This window comes from Chlorocebus sabaeus, chromosome 26 (genome assembly GCF_047675955.1).
Source record: "Chlorocebus sabaeus isolate Y175 chromosome 26, mChlSab1.0.hap1, whole genome shotgun sequence".
In the NCBI taxonomy this organism is placed as follows: domain Eukaryota; kingdom Metazoa; phylum Chordata; class Mammalia; order Primates; family Cercopithecidae; genus Chlorocebus; species Chlorocebus sabaeus.
Genome location: NC_132929.1, coordinates 4777533 through 4797830, shown reverse-complemented (window position 1 = coordinate 4797830; position 20298 = coordinate 4777533). Strand labels below are relative to the sequence as shown.

Below are 20298 nucleotides of genomic sequence, written 5' to 3'. Positions count from 1 at the left end.
AAGCCTGAGAGCTGTGCTGCAAGTCTTTTTCTTGTAAAAATCACTGGGGCTGTCACATCCTGATAAAGAGAAAGTTTATTTCAAAAAGTTCAAGTGAGGCAGACTTTGGGACAGCTTGCATGCAAAATATAAAACTCAGTAACTATCAAAAGGAGAAAAAGACAAATCCAACATTTCCTACATTCACGACGAATAATCAGCACCATTTTCAACTAATTATCAAATTAGAAAAAGACAACCTTTTAAAAACATTGAGCCTTTTATTTAGGTCTTCTGAAGCTAAAATGCTTTTCATTTTATTGTACAGCCTGAATTAGTTTAATTCCTAGGTTAACTTTTAATGTTGTTATGAATGTTATTAATTTTAAATGTTTACTTCAAATGTTATTGATGATAAATAAAAATGATTTTTGTATATTGCACTCCTGTCCAGTGTCTTTGCTAAATGTACCTATTAAAGCTAATAGCTTATCTGTAAATTATTCTTAATTTTCTGTTGCATTCCATCAATAATTTATTTCCAGTTATAACATCTTTTATTTCTTTGCTATTACACTAGCTAGGACTTGCAATAATAAATACAGATTTTTTTGCCTTTAGATTTATTTCAGAGGGAAAGTTTTAGAAACCTTTTAGATAATTATCTAAATTACAGATGTAACAGATCCATATTCACATTTATTTCTGCTCCTGTCATTTTTACTAATAGATGTTTCCAGCAATATGACTATTTCATGTAAATTTTCAAGTTTAATGTCCTAATTTTGTTCCTGATATTCTCTAATGATTTTTAATGCCTGTTATTAATGTAGTGATAACATATTTGAAATTACTGATGTCGGTTATTAGAGCCTTCTTCATTTTTCCTTGATAAGTTTCACCAGAAATTATCTGGCTTCAATAAGCTGTTTAAAGGATTTTACTTAATTTATTTCCCTTATTTAATATTTGTTTTTCTTCATTGCTTTTCTTGGCCTTATTATTTGCTTCATTCTGCTTTCTTTGCTTTTACCTACCTAATTATAATTTAATTTGTTGACTTGGGTGATTATAAATATTCAGATATGTTTCCACTTTACAGATTTAGGCAACAAAATTTCCTCAAAGAAACTTACAGAAAAAAAAAAATCCAATAATATATAAAACGATATATCATGACACAGAAGGGCTTCTTATTAGAAACAAATTGGTCAGTTAAATATTTGAAACTCATAGCTGCAAATAATCACATTAAGAGAATAAAGGGAAAAACAAGATTATCTCAAAAAATATATAAAACTACATGACAGAATTCAGTATGCGGTCATGATACGTACTCTCAGCAAAGTAGGAATACAAAAAAATGATTAATCTACTACACGTATCTGCAAAAATGACAAAACGCTTATATATGGAAATTAAAGACCATTCCTTTGTGGATAGTATGCCACAACACAGCACAGATGGGGTTGAAAGAAAGGAAGAGAAACAAAGGGCTGCCATGAATTAAACCAGTAGAGAAAATAAAAGCCTGGGTCATGCAGGGGACAGTGCCTTATTAAGCCAGCATCAGGAATGATTGAAGTCTGGGGCTTCTACACAGTGGGAAAACGAGCATAGTAATCACAATAAAGAAAGACATCTGAAAGGTGCTAACTTAGCCTCGGATCAGAAGCGCTCTCTGCTAATGCCTTGCTGGCGAAAAGCGTATCCAGCGTAAGCCCTCAGAAATCCCAGAAAACAAAGACCAAAAGAAACGACGCTTTGTCAACAGAGCAAATCGAAAAAATCTTCCAGCAGTGACAGGGCATTAAAAAAAAAAACACGCAGACATAAGATGGAGTGAATCAAAAAAGGATTTATATAATTCATGTATGAAATGTTTCAGAATCTATTGGATTCTAATTTTTTTAAAGCAGACAGATACGAAAATACAACGAAGACGTGCATGACTGAAACCAAAAGAGATTAAAGTAAAACCTCATTCTCCTGAGGAAACGGTGTGAGGAGGGAATTAGGGGCTGCCGGAACACAGCGAAGCAGAGGCAGAAGGCAGACAAAAGGGGCTGGGTTGGTCCCTGCTTGTGTGAACAAAAAATATGTCAGATTGGAAAATTGCGGTAAAATCCAAGCGCGGCACGTACGTTGCCCCCACAGGAAGTGTCCGCCGCGCTGCCTGGGCCCGGAAGTAGGTAGGAACACACAGTCACAGGCAGCCAAGAACCGGGGGGGAAGAAAAAGAGATGCACACTTCCCCTAAAGAAGCCTCCGAGCGTGGCCGCGACTCCGGGCCTCAAGCCCATAAAGAAAAAATACCGGAGACGTTCTGGCACCATTTCGGGGTAAAGAAGCTGCCATGGAAGAGCCTGCAGCTCCCTCAGAAGCCCACGAGGCAGCCGGGGCCCAGGCAGGTGCTGAGGCAGCAGGGGAGGGTGTGTCTGGGCCGGACCTTCCCGTCTGTGAGCCCTCCAGGGAATCTGCTGCTCCAGATTCAGCCCTGCCACATGCGTCTGTGGGCTGGGCCCCCTTCCCTGTAGCTCCAGTCCCTGCCCACCTCCGCACAGGAGGCCTGAGGCCTGCCCCAGCCTCAGGAGGAGGAGCATGGCGCAATCCGTTTCCAAGCCGAAGCAGCGGCATTTGGACAAAGCAGATCATCTGCAGGTATTATATACATGGGCAGTGCAAGGAGGGGGAGAACTGTCGCTATTCCCACGACCTTTCTGGTCGGAAGATGGCCACTGAGGGCAGCGTTTCGCCGCCTGGGGCCTCTGCAGGTGGAGGCCCTAGCACGGCTGCGCACATCGAGCCCCCGACTCAGGAAGTGGCGGAAGCCCCCCCGGCTGCATCCTCCCTTTCCTTGCCTGTGATTGGCTCGGCTGCTGAAAGGGGTTTCTTTGAAGCCGAGAGAGACAATGCAGACCGTGGAGCTGCTGGAGGAGCAGGTGTAGAAAGCTGGGCGGATGCCATTGAGTTTGTTCCAGGGCAGCCCTACCGGGGCCGCTGGGTTGCATCTGCCCCCGAGGCTCCTCCACAGAGCTCAGAGACTGAGAGGAAGCAGATGGCTGTGGGCAGGGGGTTGCGGTTTTGCTATTATGCTTCCAGGGGAGTTTGCTTTCGTGGGGAGAGCTGTATGTTCCTCCATGGAGACATATGCGACATGTGTGGGCTGCAGGCCTTGCACCCCATGGATGCTGCCCAGAGGGAAGACCATATAAGGGCCTGCATTGAAGCACACGAGAAAGATATGGAACTCTCGTTTGCTGTGCAGCGTGGTATGGACAAGGTGTGTGGCATCTGCATGGAGGTTGTCTATGAGAAAGCCAACCCCAATGATCGCCGCTTTGGCATTCTTTCCAATTGCAACCATACCTTCTGTATTAGGTGTATCCGCAGGTGGAGAAGTGCCAGACAGTTTGATAACAGGATCATCAAGTCTTGCCCGCAGTGCAGGGTCACCTCCGACTTGGTCGTTCCCAGTGAGTTCTGGGTGGAGGAGGAGGAAGAGAAGCAGAAACTTATTCAGCAATACAAGGAGGCAATGAGCAACAAGGCCTGCAGGTATTTTGCGGAAGGCAGGGGTAACTGCCCATTTGGAGACACATGCTTTTACAAGCATGAATACCCTGAGGGCTGGGGAGATGAGCCTCCTGGGCCAGGTGGTGGGTCGTTCGGCGCATACTGGCATCAACTTGTGGAGCCTGTGCGAATGGGAGAGGGCGACATGCTCTATAAAAGCCGTAAGAAGGAGCTTGTCGTGCTTCGACTGGCCAGTCTGTTGTTTAAGCGGTTTCTTTCACTGAGAGATGAGTTACCCTTCTCTGAGGACCAGTGGGACTTGCTTCATTATGAGCTGGAAGAATATTTCAATTTGAATCTGTAGCATTGTGCTGTGGCATGTGGTCTAGTCTGCTGAGGTTCTGTCGTCTGCTATTGCCTGTTTTCCCTGTGTTGACACTCTTATTGCTTTCAGGGGCTATTGAGGCAGTGCTTCTGTTTTCTTGTCTATTCTGCATATCTTTCCCCCTAGGATTATGGTGATTATCTGTGTTAAAAAAAAATAAGTCCTTAAAGTTACTGTTTTGGTGAAATTAATATTAATGTCAGCTTATGGCTTTTTTTGTCATCTCTGTTTTCAACAGGATTAACTCAGTTCTAGTGTAGTGTTTATTGAATTTCCACACTTATTTTGAAGACCCTCAAGAGTAAATGTGGCAGAGTGAAAGGAGAAGTTTTAATTGAACTAGTAGCTTTGTGCTATAATAGCCTTAACAAATGGACCCTCGCAGGGTCTTGCAGCTGCTCATCTGTTTACAGTTTGTTCTTTCCCTCCTTCCCCTTCAAGTGCACTTGTTAAACTGTGATGAACTTGTGATTTTGTGTTTTACTTGACCAAAACCAAGTGTATATGTTTACATGTTTTTATCCTGTTTAGCTTGACATGAAATAATTTATATTTGGAAATATATATTTAAGAATGATATATATATAATATATATGTATAAGAGCTATGTATTTGAAAATATATATAAAAGAACATACATCACAATATTTATGTTTATGTAATAAAGTAAATACAGAGCCGAAAGCTGAAGGTCAAAGCCTAACAGGATTGGCTGTTGTGTGGATGTGAGTTGTGTGAATAATCATTCTGTCCCTTGCACAGAAGCCAGTAATTAGCATCTAATGAAAAGGACTGTTCAAGTGGGTCTGGCCAAATGTAACAGATGCAGATCTTAGAGGACTTACAAAGCACTATATTGGTAATTCTTACAATGGCATTAATAGCTCACTCTATAAAAACAGAAATGGTGTTCCTATGCAGTTTAGCCACCTTCTCAATAATTCTTTGTAACAGCAAATCCTAGGCTCAGAGGCACAGTGCTTTGTATTTGATATACAAAGTCTCTAGACTTTCCCAACAAGGGGCTTTAGACAAAAGATTTCAACATTAAAGTAACAAGATTATAAAAGGGAAAATAGAACAAAAATACTAAAACCAGTGAGAATAAAATAATGGAAAGATAATAAAATATAGAAAGCACTAAAAACTAAGTGTAAGAGTAATATAGAAAATTTACATACAACTTAGATTAAATGAAAGCAGTTTAAAGACTGAAAGTCAAAGGCTATAAGACTTCATTACAATCAAAATGAAACATCCTATTTAAAATACACACAACATAAAAATACAGAAGCATTCAAAGTAGTAAGATGGGAAAAAAAAACAAACAGGTGCTGTGACTGTCTTGATTGTAGACAATGTTTATGGTAAGGATAAATATTTTGCTGGAGATAAAAAGGAATGATACATAAACATTAAATTGTAATTCACAGGAATATATAACTGTTCAAATTTTGTATACATTTAATAACGTTGTATCAGATACACAACTGATAAAAATAGAAAATCCTAACTCCAGACTCTTAGTGGACAATTTTAATACACCTTTTTAGTAACCAAACAAGCAAAGAAAAAATGAATGTGGAAGATAATTATGCCATTTTAATGACTTACCTGCATAACTTAAGATCTGCATCAACTGCAGATGCACTTATCTTGGCTGAAGTAGCTGAAAAATATGCTAGGAGTCTGAATCGTGAGTCCCAGGTTATTCACACTGTCCTCACTGTCCAACAAATATGGCATATTTAAGAGTTTTTATACCATGTAATTTGCATGCAAAAGGATGAATTTGTCAGAACGACCTAATGTGGTACTTGCTATAATTTTTCTCATTATCCTGATGAGGTAAATAATAGAGAATTTAAAGGTTTTGCCCATAGAGTTTATGACCCATAGCTGTGAATTAGTGGAACAAAGACTGGAACTCAGTGTATGTCCAGAGCAGTTGCACTTACCATGTTCACTAGGAGCAGGTGGACTAGCTGAGTGTAGCTGCTGGAGACGCAAGTACAGCCTTTAAGTGTGGATGCTTCAGCCAAGTGGAGCAAAGATGGACATGAATAAGCTCCCGCAGAACATAGGAGCCATGGGGCTTTCATCTATAGGCTGCCAGCTCAGTGATTTTAGTCCACTGCTTCAGAATGTGCCTCAGCCTCCTCTAATTTTACATTGCCTCTCCCTTCTTACATGACTCCTGGTGCTAGTAAGTACCTCAGCCTATTTGCCTGGACCTTTTGCCATATTCCTTTCCTCTTGATTCCTCTTAGCGAAAGAATTCACCAATTAGGACACCCTTGATGCCTGACTATCACTGGCATGCAAGGTGAGTGACAGATTCCAAATAAATTCCAAACATCTGAGGTTCCTGCCCTGCAGTGGTGCAGGAGAAAGAGAGATTAGATGAACTAAACAACCAAAGAATGAGACCAGATGGTGTATTCTCAAAGACTGTGCCAACACCAAAGTCTCAAAAAATGAGTCCCAGTAGTGGCAAAGCTTTCAGAGAGGTGTTTTTAAGCTGAGCCCAGAAAGCTGTGGAAAGTTTCTCCAAATGTACACTTCCCTGCATTGTGAAATACCATGTTTTTATTCAAACCGTATCTCAAGCCAGATAATGGTAAAGTTCAGGATTTATAGTAGGACAATGGTTAGTAGAAAATAAAGTGGCTTGGGAGACAAAGGGTAGTTAGAATGCTGACTCTGCTTCTTACTAACCATTCAGTTTCACAGTCTAAGGAAGTTACTTAATTTTCTGTACTTCAGTTTCTTCATATGAGAAATGGGTACAGTTCCACCTACTTTTGCAGGATTGTTGTGAGGATCAAATGTAGTCTGGACAAAAAGCTCGAAACATAGGTTTGTTGGTTTGTTTTTTTTTTTAGTGATCTATATAGATGTGAGATTTGTGCATATTTTTGGACATGAAAAGGTGATTGCACAGAAATTAATCACCAAGATTTTCTTTTTGAGAATCTTTGGAACTTGTATTAATGTAACATTATCATTTAATGATTATTTTGGTAAGCAAGGGGTATATTACCCTCACATTCATAATTTCAAAAAGATGAAGTATTTTTTCAGCAAAAATTATTCAGTTGAAACTAAATATGTGCTATTCAGTTACTTAAAATATAACAAAAGAAATACATATTTTTGGCAGATTTCTAAGTGAGGAAAATAACAAAGGGACATTTTTAGAATATATGGGATTCCTTGTTCCCTCATCAGTTCATTCAGAAAAATGTCAAATAACGGAAGTATTACTGCCACCAAGTCTGGGTGAAGTGTTACCAAGGGCTTTCCCACGATCTGACCACTCCCCTGCTGCAGTCAGGAACAAAGAAAGCTTTGCCACACAAAGGCCTGCTCTGTGAGTGATGCAGTGTGTGTGCAGGCCCTCACCCCTAGGAGGACTTAGGGATTCTGCCCTGGGGTCTACAAAAATGGTATCATTTCAGCTACAACTAAAAAAGCCTAAAACGAGGCAGGTTTGCTTAGGTTTCATGTGTCTCGATTTGATGGATATCCACACATGCAAATATGCTAAGAGAAATTGACCTGGTAATTCTTCCCCTTTGAAGATGCGGAAATCACTTTGTCTCATGGCTCGCATGTCACTAAATCAATTCACTGAATTTCACTGACAGGGAAACATTTTCGGTCCGTAGTCTATGTCCGTATGCTCTTCCATTTTACGGTTTTCCAAACGTCGTGGAGGCATGGTTTCTGTTGCCACAGCTAATGCTAAACTACAACTTCAGTGTGGGATGGAGTTAGGGTAGGGCTGGGAACAGGGATGTATGGGAAGTAACCCAGTACTAGTGCGTAGAAGTAAATTAATTCATGTCAGTTTTTGCCATGAAAATATATATCACATTTTCCAATATTAAGGGAACAATAACAAAAATAATTATGAAATAGAGTACAGTGAAACTGTCAATTAGATCTAGATATTAAAAGTAGTACAGGCAACATTCTCTGAGGTCAATATAAGAAAATAAGCTCCTACTGTCTGGGCACAGTGGTTCACACTTGTAATCCCAGCACTCTGGGAGGCTGAGGCAGGTGGATCATGAAGTCAGGAGATCAAGACCGTCCTGGCTAACACAGTGAAACCCTGTCTCTACTAAAAATACAAAAAAAAAAAAAAATTAGCTTGGCGTGGTGGCGGGCACCTGTAGTCCCAGCTACTCTGGAGGCTAAGGCAGGAGAATGCCGGGAACCCAGGAGGAGGAGCTTGCAGTGAGCAGAGATCGCGCCACTGCACTCCAGCCTGGGCAACAGAGCAAGACTCTGTTTCAAAAAAAAAAAAAAAGAAAGAAAAGTAAAAGAAAATAAGCTACTACCACTTTTAATTGTCTTTCATAAATAATTTGATGTAGGAGTGAATTCAAAATCATTTAGAATATAATATGACAATGGCAAATTATACATACCATAATATAGAGGATACTTCTAGATCTGTACTCAGAGTATAACTCCTAATTTTAAATACTAATGTATATTGTCTTAAAAACAAAGAGCCTAATTAACTAGGTATTCAAACCTAAATTTTAAAAAGACCACAGCATGAACACATGCACACATAGACACAAACACATACAAACACAACTAAGGTAAGCAGGAGGAATTAATAAATATTAAACTAAAAATTTGTTGAACAGAGAATGAAAATGTAAAGGCCAAATTTTTTTTTTGTAAAAATAATTAGTAAACAGATAAACCACTAACTTAAAAAATAAAGGATAAAGTGCAATTAACATAGGAAATGTTAATCAGAGGTAATTAGAGCTAAAAAGGCACTAAAGAAATGGGAAATAAATCCTTGTTATACCCAAGGGAAAGGTACTTGAAAATATGAAACAAAATTTAACAGTTTCAACATAAACATAAATTTCCAAACATCAATCCAGATGACAAATCTAAACGAACCTATTGCTAACAACAAAAAAAATGAAGTTGTCTAAATTGCACTCATTCCCTACTCCACACAAAAAGAAACCAAAGACATTATCCCCTGAAATTTACTTACACATTTAGGTAAAATATATTGCAATGCTGTATAAACCATTTCTTTGTCCATTTGAGCAAATATCATAAACTAGGTGGCTTACCAGCAACATACATTTATTTCTCACAGTTCTGGAGGCTGAGAGGTTTAAGAGCATGGCACCGGCAGCTTGGTGCCTGGTGAGGGTCGGTTCCTGGTTCATAGATGACCATCTTCGTAAGAACACACTGTCAATTGTCCTCACATAGTGGAAGGCACTACCAACGCCACTGGGACCCCTTTGTGGGGGTTTTAATTGTGCTGTTTTAATGTACAATAAAATGTATTAAAATTAAAAACTATAAATAATTACATAAATATATTTGTTTTCTTTTTTATGGGTAGTTTGTTTTTCAGTGGAGAAGTGCTTGAAGCAATGCCATATGATAACATGTTCTAGTGAAAGTTTTATGCAAGTTAATCAAGAATACAATACGATATAAACCATAAGGGAATCACAGTTGTGGGGGCTTAGACACAAAGCTGTGTATACCATTTGAGCTGGTAACTGGAGCCTCTTTTATTAAGGGCATTAATCCCATGTATGAGGCCTCCACCATCATGACTCCAACACCTTCCAAAGGTCCCATCTCCTAATACCATTACCTTAGAGATTAGATTTCACTGTAGAAATTTTGAAGATACACAAACATTCAGTATACAGAACTGCTATGGTTTGGATATGGTTTGTTGAGCCCACCAAGTCTCGTGTTGAAATTTGATCCACAGTGTTGGAGGTGGGGCCTGGCAGGAGGTGTGTGAGTAATGGGAGCAGATCCTTCATGAATGGCTTTTGCTGCTGTTCTCTCAGAAGTGAGTGAATTCTCTGAACTCCCGTTAGAACTGGTTGTTGAGAAGAGCCTAGGCTGGGCACAGTGGCTCATGCCTGTAATCCTAACACTCTGGGAGACAGAGGCATAAGGATTGCTTGAGACCAGGAGTTTGGACCAGACTGGACAACATAGTGAGACCCCATCTCTACAAAAAAATAGAAACAATTAACCAGACATGGTGGTGCATGCTTGTAGTGCTAGTTAATCGGTGTTGAGGAGGGAGGATTGATTGAGCCCAGGAGGTCGCAGCTGCAGTGAGCTATGATTGTACCACCGCACTCCAGCCTGGGCTGCAGAGTGAGACCCTGTCTCTAAAAAAATAGGAAAACAGCCTGGCAACTCCTTTGCCTCCTCTTCATGATGTGATATCTTCTCCTATTCCTCTTTCATCATGATTGGAAGCTTCCTGAGGGCCCTCACCAGAAGCAGATATTGGTGCCATGCTTGTGTGTGTGTGTGTATGTGTGTGTGTGTGTGTGGATTTTTGCTCTTGTTTCCCAGGCTGGAGTACAAAGCTGCACTCCTGGCTCACTGCAACCTCTGCCTCAGGGGTTCATGCGATTCTCCTGCCTCAGCCTTCCAAGTAGCTGGGATTACAGGTGCCCACCACCACGCCCAGATAATTTTTGTATTTTTAGTAGAGACAGGGTTTCACCATGTTGGTCAGGCTGGTCTCGAACTCCTGACCTCAGGTGATCCACCCGACTGGACCTCCAAAAGTACTGAGATTACAGGCATGAGCCACCACGCCCGGCTGGAGCCATTATTCTTTTACAGACTCCAGAACCATAAGCCAAAGAAGCTGGTTTTAAAAACTATATTATTCAGTTTCATATATTCCTTTATAGAAACAAAAATGGACTAAGACCAGAAAATTGGTGCTGAGGAGTGGAATGTTGCTATAAAAATACCTAAAAATTTGGAAGCAGCTTTGGAACTGGGTAATGAGCAGAGGCTGGAAGAGTCTAGAGGGCTCAGAAGAAGATAGGAAGGGAAATTCTGGAACTTCCTAGAGACTGGTTGTGACCAAAAATGCTGATAGAAATACCGACAGTGAAGGACATGCTGAGGAGGTCTCCGATGGAAATGAGGAACTTACTGGGAACTGAAGCAAAGTTATACCCTAGCAAATAATTTGGCTGCATTGTGTATACACTCTAGCACTTTGTGGAAACCTGCACTTAAGAGTGATGGCCTAAAGTATCTGGCAGAAGAAATTTCTAAGCAGCAGAGCATTCAAGAAGTGGTATGGCTGCATCCAACAGTCGACAGATATGGGAGCAAAGGAAGGACTTAAAGTTGGAACTTATGGTTAAAAGGGATACAGAGCATAAAAATTTGGAAAACTCAAGCCTGGCCATGAGAAAGAGAAGGAAAGAGCATTTTTCAGGAGAGGAAATCTGAGGGGGACAGCTGAACAACCACTTGCTAGAAAGATTAGCACAGATAAAAAAAAAAAAAAAGAGCCACTTGGAACAGTGTGAAAACAGTCCAAAGGCATTTCAGAATCTGAGTTTACTCCTCCCATTACAGGTCCACAGGCCTAGAAGGACAGATGGCTTCTGGGCCAGGCCCAGGGTGCTGCTGCCCTGTGCAATCTTGGGAAGCTGCTTCCCATGTCCTGGCTGCTCGGACCACAGCTAAAGCTCAAAGGGCTCAAGCTACTGCTTAGACCACTGCCTCAGTGGGTGCAAGCTGTAATGTTTGGGGCTTCCATGCAGTGCTAAAACTGCAGGCACACGGTATGAGACTGACTGAGGCTCTTTGTGGGTTGGAGCCCCCACGAAGTGTCTCCACCACGCACCGCCTAGTGGAGCTGTGGGAGTAGGATTGCCATCCTGCAGACCCCAGAATTCTAGAGTCGCCAGCGCATGCACTCTCAGCATGGAAAAGCCGCAAGCACTGGACTCCAACACATGATAAGAGCCACATGCGCTTCACACAGCAACGCCACGGGGACAGGGCTGCCCAAGGCCTTGAGAGCCCACACCTCATACCGTTGTGCCCAGGATGTGGGACATGGAGTCAAAGGAGAATATTTTGGGGCTTTGAGTTTTTGTATCTGCCCTTCTGAGTTCTAGACTTAATGTGGGGAGTATTACCTCTTTCTTTAGGCTGATTTCTCCCTTTTGGAATGGGAATGTCTAACCAATGCCTATATCACATTTGTATCTTGGAAGTAAATATCTTGTTTTTTATTTTACAGGTTCACAGCTGTAAAGAACTTGCCTGGAGTCTCAGATGAGACTTTGGACTTTGGACTTTTGAGTTGATGCTGGACCAAGTTAAGACTTTGTTGATAGGATGATTTTATCTGGCAATGTGAGAAGAACATGAGTTTTAGGGGGTCAGGGGCAGAATACTGTGGTTTGGTTATGGTGTCTTTGGCCCCACCGAGTCTCATATTGAAATTTGATAACCAGTGTTGGAGGTGGGGCCTGGTGGGAGGTGTTGGGAATATTGGGGTGGATCCCTCATGAATGGCTTGGTGCCATCCTACAGGGATGAGTGAGTTCTTACTCTGAGTTCTCTAGAGAACTGGTTGTTGAAAAGACCTTGTCATTTCCTCCTCTTCTATCTCGGTTTCTCTCTTGCCATGTGATACCTACTCCCCTTCCCTTTCTGGCATGGGTGGAAGTTGCCCCAAGTTCTCACCAGAAGCAGGTGTTGGGGCCATGCTTCTTGTACAGTCTCCAGAACCATGAGCCAAAGAAACCTCTATTTTAAATACATTACTCATCCTCAGGCATTTCTTCATAGCAACACAAACAGACTGAGAAGCACTATTTCATAAAATAAAGGTGTACCTACATAACTTATGAATGGTATATAACATGGTATCAAAATACTGCCAGTTCTAGTTCCTTTTGTGCTGCTATAACAGAATACACATGCCCCTTGACTTATGGTGGGGCTGTGTCCCAAGAAACCCACCATAAATAGAAAATACCATAGTTGAAAATGCATTTAATGTCCCTATAAACCCATTATAAAGACAAAAAATCATAAGTCAAACCATTGTTAAGTCCAGATGCTCACTGAGTTACACTGGGGTTATGTCCTGATACGCCTGTCGTGAAGTTGAGTAATCATATGTCGAACCATCATAAATTGGGGCCCCTCTGTGCCTGAGACTGGGTAGTTTATGATGAACAGAAGTTTATTGGCTCATTGTTATGGAGGCTGGGAAATCTAAGATTGAGGGGCCAATGTCTGGAGAAGGCCTTCTTGTTGCACTGTCCCATGGCAAAAGGGCAATGAGCGTGAGAGGGAGCAAGAGCCTGAACTCAAAACTTCCAGCCCTTTGATAATTGGTATTAATCCATTCATGAGGGTAGAGCTCTCATTACCTCAGCATTTCCCATTAGGGCTTACCTTCCAACACTGTTATATTGGGGATTAAGTTTCCAACACATGCTCTTGGGAGAACACATTCAAACCATAGTACCAACATAGTGTAATACAAAAATAACTAGAGATCTGTCTCATTTATGAATATTGATGCAAAAAATAGGAAATGAAATATTAGTGAAAGAATAGCACAGTTAAAAAATAAGACATTGGTCGGGCGCAGTGGCTCAAGTTTGTAATCCCAGCACTTTGGGAGGCCGAGATGGGCGGATCACGAGGTCAGGAGATCGAAACCATCCTGGCTAACACGGTGACACCCCGTCTCTACTAAAAAGTACAAAAACAAAAAATTAGCCGGGCGTGGTGGCGGGCACCTGTAGTCCCAGTTACTCAGGAGGCTGAGGCAGGAGAATGGTGTGAACCCGAGAGGTGGAGCTTGCAGTGAGCCGAGATTGCGCCACTGCACTCCATCCTGGGCGACAGAGCGAGACTCTGTCTCAAATAAAAAATAAAAATAAATAAATTTGTGATCAATTTGCTTTAGTGTATATAATACAGCTATTTAAGGCATAAATATATTTATATATGTATATTACCAAATCTAAATTTTTGAGAAATGAACACACAAAAATACATAACTAATGAAAGGAAATCAAAAATTAACATAGGAAAATTAAAATATTAAATATAAAGGCTGAGACTTTGAAAATAATTCATAAAATAAACCACTAAATTGATGAGGAAAATGAGAAAAAATAAAAACAAAATCACATACACACTTACATTCAGTAGGAGGATTTCACAACAGTTATTCTATCAAACAAACATAAGAAATCACTCAACCAGATGTAGATTAATTGCAAAACTGAAATTGATAATTTTCTAGGCATTTATCATTTATCAAACATTGGCTACAAAACATGACAATGTAACCTAGTTACCATAAAATTAGAATGATTATCACAATTTAAATAGGGATTCTCATAAAACCTTTAAAGAACAAATCATTAAAGTGCTATGTAACACAATCCAGAAGTTTAAAATGGAAGGAAGGGTCACTGACATGTTTAATTATGAATGACACAGAATTTTATATCAGAATGTAATGAAGATAGTGAACACACACAAACACCCATTCACAAATACATGCAAACTAATGATCAAATTTATGAATAATGATGCAAAATTTAAAGAAAATATTAGAATAAAAATATTTCAGCATTGTATTTCTTTAATCAGTCAAAAAGATAATCCTATAATCATCTCTTTTGATCAAGCAAAAACAATTAGATTTTACTCTCCTTTCTTCACTGTTAGTCATTATTTTGATGTATCAATCAATGCAATTGTATACAAGGCCAAATAATGAGACATATAAATGATACATCCTTCAAAGAAGGATTTAAATTCATCTGAGATGTTGTATGTTGAAAATCTGAAAATTTCTGTAAAAATTCAAAAAATAAAAATCAGTAAAATTCTAGGAGAATAATGTGGATAAGTTTCATATTATAGAAAATGTAATAAAACACCTATTTTTGTTATCACAACAATAAACTACACAGGAACCATGTACTTTAGGAATAAATAAAAATGGAATAAATTTAAAAATGTGTTAAGTGTCTTCAGGAAACCATAAATACTTGAGCAAATGAAAATAATATATAATTTGATAGGGAACTTTACCATTACCGATGTGTCAATTTTTTAATGAATTTACCAAATTTCTAATAAAGTACTGCTTAGGGAAAAGTCTTATTATAACTGTGTCCTTCCTCTATTCTCAACCACAACAATCACGAACGCAGAAAACGTCGGTAACTAAATGTGGGGGCATTTCACACACACCAAGCAGCAGACACCAGCTGGGAATCCTCCAATTTAATTCCAAGGCTGTCTACCTGAAGATAGTGTCAGATCCCACAGGGAGAGGGGCCAGCCGGCCCCAAGACTCCTCCCACTCCCTAGACACCAGTCACAAGTCCAGGCCTCTGGAACTTCTGACCAGTGGGCTTCAAGTTGGCGTTCCCACAACCCACTCTTCGGATTTGATTAATTTGCTGGAGCAGCTCACAGAACTCAGTGAAACATGTTTACTGATTTATTACAAAGGATGCAGATGAAGAGATGCATTTGAGGCGGCTATGGGAGAATGGGGTGGAGCTCCCGTGCCCTCCTGGAGTGCCACCCTCCAGGAACCTCCAGGTGTTCAGCTATCCAGAAGCCTTTTGAGCCCAGTGCTCTGGGGTTTTTGTGGCAGCTTCATAACATAAGCATTCCTTCCCCCAGGGTATGGGGGGTATGGCCCTTTATGGAATGAGGATCTTCTGATCCACATCAGAAAGGCTGGGTGAAATTAGAGTCCTCCTGTCTTGAGGTGGCTGAAAGGAGGTCAGGAGAAGAGAGAGAGATTGTTTCCTAAGTCCTGCTCCTGAAGCCTAACACCCAGTATTATTTTTTTAAAAAAGACTGTAACAAGGGCTATGGGAGTTATGAGCCAGTAACTGTAAATGAAAACGTGTGTGTGTGTGTGTGTGTCTCTCATAACAACACAAGTACAAACTAGTTCTTTAAACAAAAACTATTATGAAAGTTGATACGTTGTGGGGGAAAAGCCAGTAGGACCAGAACATTTTAGAATTGAAAAGCATCCGGTCAGTGAACTTTACCAGGTCTTCAAACAGTGTCATATTGCCAGCAATATGAAGAGCAGGTAGTGGGACTTGAATTGATAAAAAATATATACTAAAAAGGTTCATAAACAGACATATGTATTGGGTTTATGATAAAGATAAAAGGATTATTCAATAAAAGTTGTTGGGTGAATTCAGGAGTCATTTAGAAAACTAATATATGGGCTCCAAATAGCATACTTTAACAGCAGCATAAATTCCACTTACATCAAAATTTCAAACAAATACAAAACCAGAAAAGGATTTCCTTTATATTTTAAAGTCTTGGGGTCAAGAATGTCTTACAATGACATATTCTATAAAACTCTTAAAAGTTTGACCATAATTGTAGCAATAACTGCATAGGGTCTACTGTGTGCCAGGCTCTAAGATGGTTTATCCCAATTAATCCTTCCAACCATCCCAAGAGGTAGGCACTATTAACCCCTTGTAGTAGCTGAGAGCACTGAAGCTGAGGGAGGCTCATAGACATGTCCGTGGCACACAGTTAATAGACTTGCCCATCTGACTGCAGAGCGGGACCTCTCGTCAACTGCTGTGCCTTACAAATGTAACCAGTTTAAAATGAGCTAATGAATTCGATATGAGCAGCTTCTACACCCCTAGAAAAGTATCAAACTATAAGAATTTATTTCCATAATATATAAAGGCTCCTAATAAAATACTAGTAACTGGCCGGGCGCGGTGGCTCAAGCCTGTAATCCCAGCACTTTGGGAGGCCGAGACGGGCGGATCACGAGGTCAGAAGATCGAGACCATCCTGGCTAACACGGTGAAACCCCGTCTCTACTAAAACTACAAAAAAACTAGCTGGGCGTGGTGGCGGGCGCCTGTAGTCCCAGCTACTCGGGAGGCTGAGGCAGGAGAATGGCATGAACCCGGGAGGCGGAGCTTGCAGTGAGCTGAGATCCGGCCACTGCACTCCAGTCTGGGCGACAGAGCAAGACTCCGTCTCAAAAAATAAAATAAAATAAAATAAAATAAAATAAAATAAAATAAAATAAAATAAAATACTAGTAACTTAAATCAACAAAGTATAAATCTTGCACAGAAAGCAAAATGCATATAGTTTGAAGGTGGGGAAAAGTTGTCAAGCATCACTAATAATAATAATTATTAAAACTGATGAAATTTCAGTTTCCTCCCAATTTGTCAAAAACCCAGATGTTTACAAACACTGTGTCGGGGAAATAGGCATACGTTGCTTGCAGGAGTATAATTGGTACAATTTCCATGGAGGAACATTCAATGATAATTAAATCATGAGTTCACATATGCGTACACCTTGACCAAGCCATTCTGTTTTTTAAAAATGTGACTGCAGGTTTATTCTATACATACAAAATCTTTCAAGTACAAGGATATTAATCTCAGCCTTCATTATAATGGGTGCAGTGGCTCACATCTGTAATTGCAACACGGTGGGAGGCTGAAACAAGGGTCTCACTTGAGGTCAGGAGTTCCAGACTAGCCTGGCCAACATGACCGAAACATGTTGGTATTTTGTATTGTAAAAATACAATACAAAAATTAACCAGGGGTGGTGGCACATCCCTGTGTTCCCAACTGGGGAGGCTAAGGCACAAAAATTACCTTAACCTGGAAGGCTTAGGTTGCAGTGAGCCGAGATCATGCCACTGCATTCCAACCTGGATGACAGGGCCAGACTTTGTCTCAAAAAAAAAAAAAAAAAGAAAAACAGACACTGGAGACAGAGGCCTATACTCATAATTTTGTTTTTAAACTTTTTGATGTACATTGTTTTAGGTTTATCTTGGATCTGCATTTATATTTTTAATACATGTAAAAATATATGAGTGGAGGAGGCTGGGCGCGGTGGCTGACACCTGTAATCCCAGCACTTCGGGAGGCAGAGGCGGGTGGATCACGAGGGCAGGAGATCGAGACCACGGTGAAACCCCGTCTCTACTAAAAATACAAAAAATTAGCCGGGTGTGGTGGCAGGCACCTGTAGTCCCAGCTACTCGGGAGGCTGAGGCAGAAGAATGGCGTGAACCAGGGAGGTGGAGCTTGCAGTGAGCCGAGATCGCGCCACTGCACTCCAGCCTGGGCAACAGAGTGAGACTCCATCTCAAAAAGAATATATACACACACACACACACACACACACACACATAATATATATACACATATATACATATATATATACATATGAGCGGAAATGGTGCCACTGCACTCTAGCCAGCATGACAGAGCCAGACTGTGTCAAAAAAAAAAAAAAAAATTAGAAAAGACAAATCCAACAATAGGCAACTGGTTAAAAAATGGCATAGACATACAATGGAATATTATAAAACAAGATTTTAAACGTAAACATAAAAAGGAAATTTACTTGGGCTGACTTGGAAATATTGTGGTAAGTAGGAAATATACATGTGCTAAAGTTTATAAAATTACATCATTTGTATATAAAACCAGCAATAGGCCTGGTGTGGTGGCTCACACCTGTAATCCCAGCCGTTTGGGAGGTTGAGGGGGGCAGATCATCTGAGGTCAGGAGTTGGAGACCAGCCTGGCCAACATGGTGAAACCCCATTTCTACTAAAAATACAAAAATTAGCTGGGTGTGTTGGTAGGTGTGTGGAATCTCAGCTACTTGGGAGACTGAGGCAGGAGCATTGCTTGAGCCCTGGAGGCAGAGGTTGAAGTGAGCCAAGATTGAGCCACCACACTCCAGCCTGGGTGACAGAGCAAGACCCTATCTCGGGGGGGCAGGGGGGGGGAAAGCAGTGATAATCAGATATGGTGTTATGCTTGTGTGTGCATAAGTCTCCTGAAAAATCATACGTAGGTGAAATGATATCTGTATCTATATATATCTAAATATGTACACACCCAATGTGTAGGAACATACGTACTTCAATATGTACGTGTGTGTATATATCTACCTATATATAAATACAGGAGAATGTGTGTATATATACAATAGATATATTTGTGTGTGCATGTAAAATAAAGCAGAGCTTAAAACTGAATGTCAGTTGTTAAAACAGTTCCTTTGTGAGTGTGAGTTTTTGTGAAGAGGGAAAATGTGTTTGATTAGACTGCAGTGAGAAAAATGAAGTCGTTTAAGGTAAATATTGTGAGGACACAGCAATGATTTGTTGCTGCTAAATCACTATGACGCCGGAGCTGGCTCTTAGTGCTCGGACAGATGCAGACATAGGTTTACTGATCAGGCTTGGGACTGTCTGATATTGTCATGTGATAAAATCTGTGCATCAGATACAAAGGTCTTTATACTCAATATTCTGTATTCTCCTGAGCCTCTCTAAACTAGATGTTTTTCTGAAAAATTATTGAAATAGTGACTAAAAATCTGTGAAAAAGAATAAAAATAAATTTGTAAGAAAGAAGTGAAAATTGACCTAGAGCAAGCAAGATAAATAGAAATAAAAAAGCAATATTGAAAATTAAACAAAAGTAATCCAAAAGAAAGATTTTCTAAATTTACTTATATTTGACAAAGTGAATTTTAAGGCACAGGTATTAATAGAGAAAATGAAAAAAAATCCATGACTCAGAAATGTAAAAGAATTTTAAATTTTTATCCACATAATTTCATAGCCTCAGAATATACAAAGAAAAAAATGACAAAACAGCCAGGCATGGTGGCTCACGCCTGTAATCCCAGCACTTTGGGAAACCGAGGTGGGTGGATCATCTGAGGTCAGGGATTCAAGACCAGCCTGACCAACATGGTGAAACCCTGTCTCTACTAAATACAAAAAATTAGCTGGGCGTGGTGGCACATGCCTATAATTCCAGCTACTTCGGAGGCTGAGGCAGGAGACTCGCTTGAACCCTGGAGATAGATTGCAGTGAGCCAAGATTGTGCCATTGCACTCCAGCTTGGGCAACAAGAACAAAACTCCTTCCCCCTCCAAAAAAAAAAAAAAAGGAAAGAAAGAAAAGAGAAAAAAAAAAGAAAAAACAAATAGGGTAAATCCATGAGCCTACAAACTTAGTAGACATTTTTAACATACACAGTAGTCACTTATTTTAAAATACTGTTATATTTGGATGACACAATGAATACAGTGACCCTAATTGTCATGTTTAGACCCCTACACTCATCAAATGTAGAAAAGTCACTTCTCGTGGTATGACAGTAGACAAGAAAAAGCAAGATGACCTGGCCAAAAGCTCTGAATTCCAGATGACCTCTCTGATAAAAATAGATCACATAAGTTTACTGTGTAGTAGGCAATGTGCAGATCAGTTGATAAGGATAATCTAATTCTCATAACATCACCCAGAACAATATGCTAGTTAAGAAACTGTTTTTCCTCTTTTTTTTTTTTTTTTTTTTTTTTTTTGAGACGGAGTCTCGCTCTGTCGCCCAGGCTGGAGTGCAGTGGCCAGATCTCAGCTCACTGCAAGTTCCGCCTCCTAGGTTTACACCATTCTCCTGCCTCAGCCTCCCGAGTAGCTGGGACTACAGGCGCCCACCACCTCGCCCGGCTA

General features: G+C 40.3%; 1 protein-coding gene across 1 annotated transcript; it reads left to right on the top strand.

Annotated features, from left to right (window-relative positions):
* Nucleotides 1–2226: 2226 nt before the first annotated feature.
* On the top strand, nucleotides 2227–16618 carry MKRN3 (makorin ring finger protein 3). The gene has a single exon (XM_008017383.3). The coding sequence runs from the start codon at nucleotides 2336–2338 to the stop codon at nucleotides 3857–3859; it is 1524 nt and encodes a 507-aa protein (XP_008015574.1). The 5' UTR covers nucleotides 2227–2335; the 3' UTR covers nucleotides 3860–16618.
* The last annotated feature ends 3680 nt before the right edge of the window (nucleotides 16619–20298 follow it).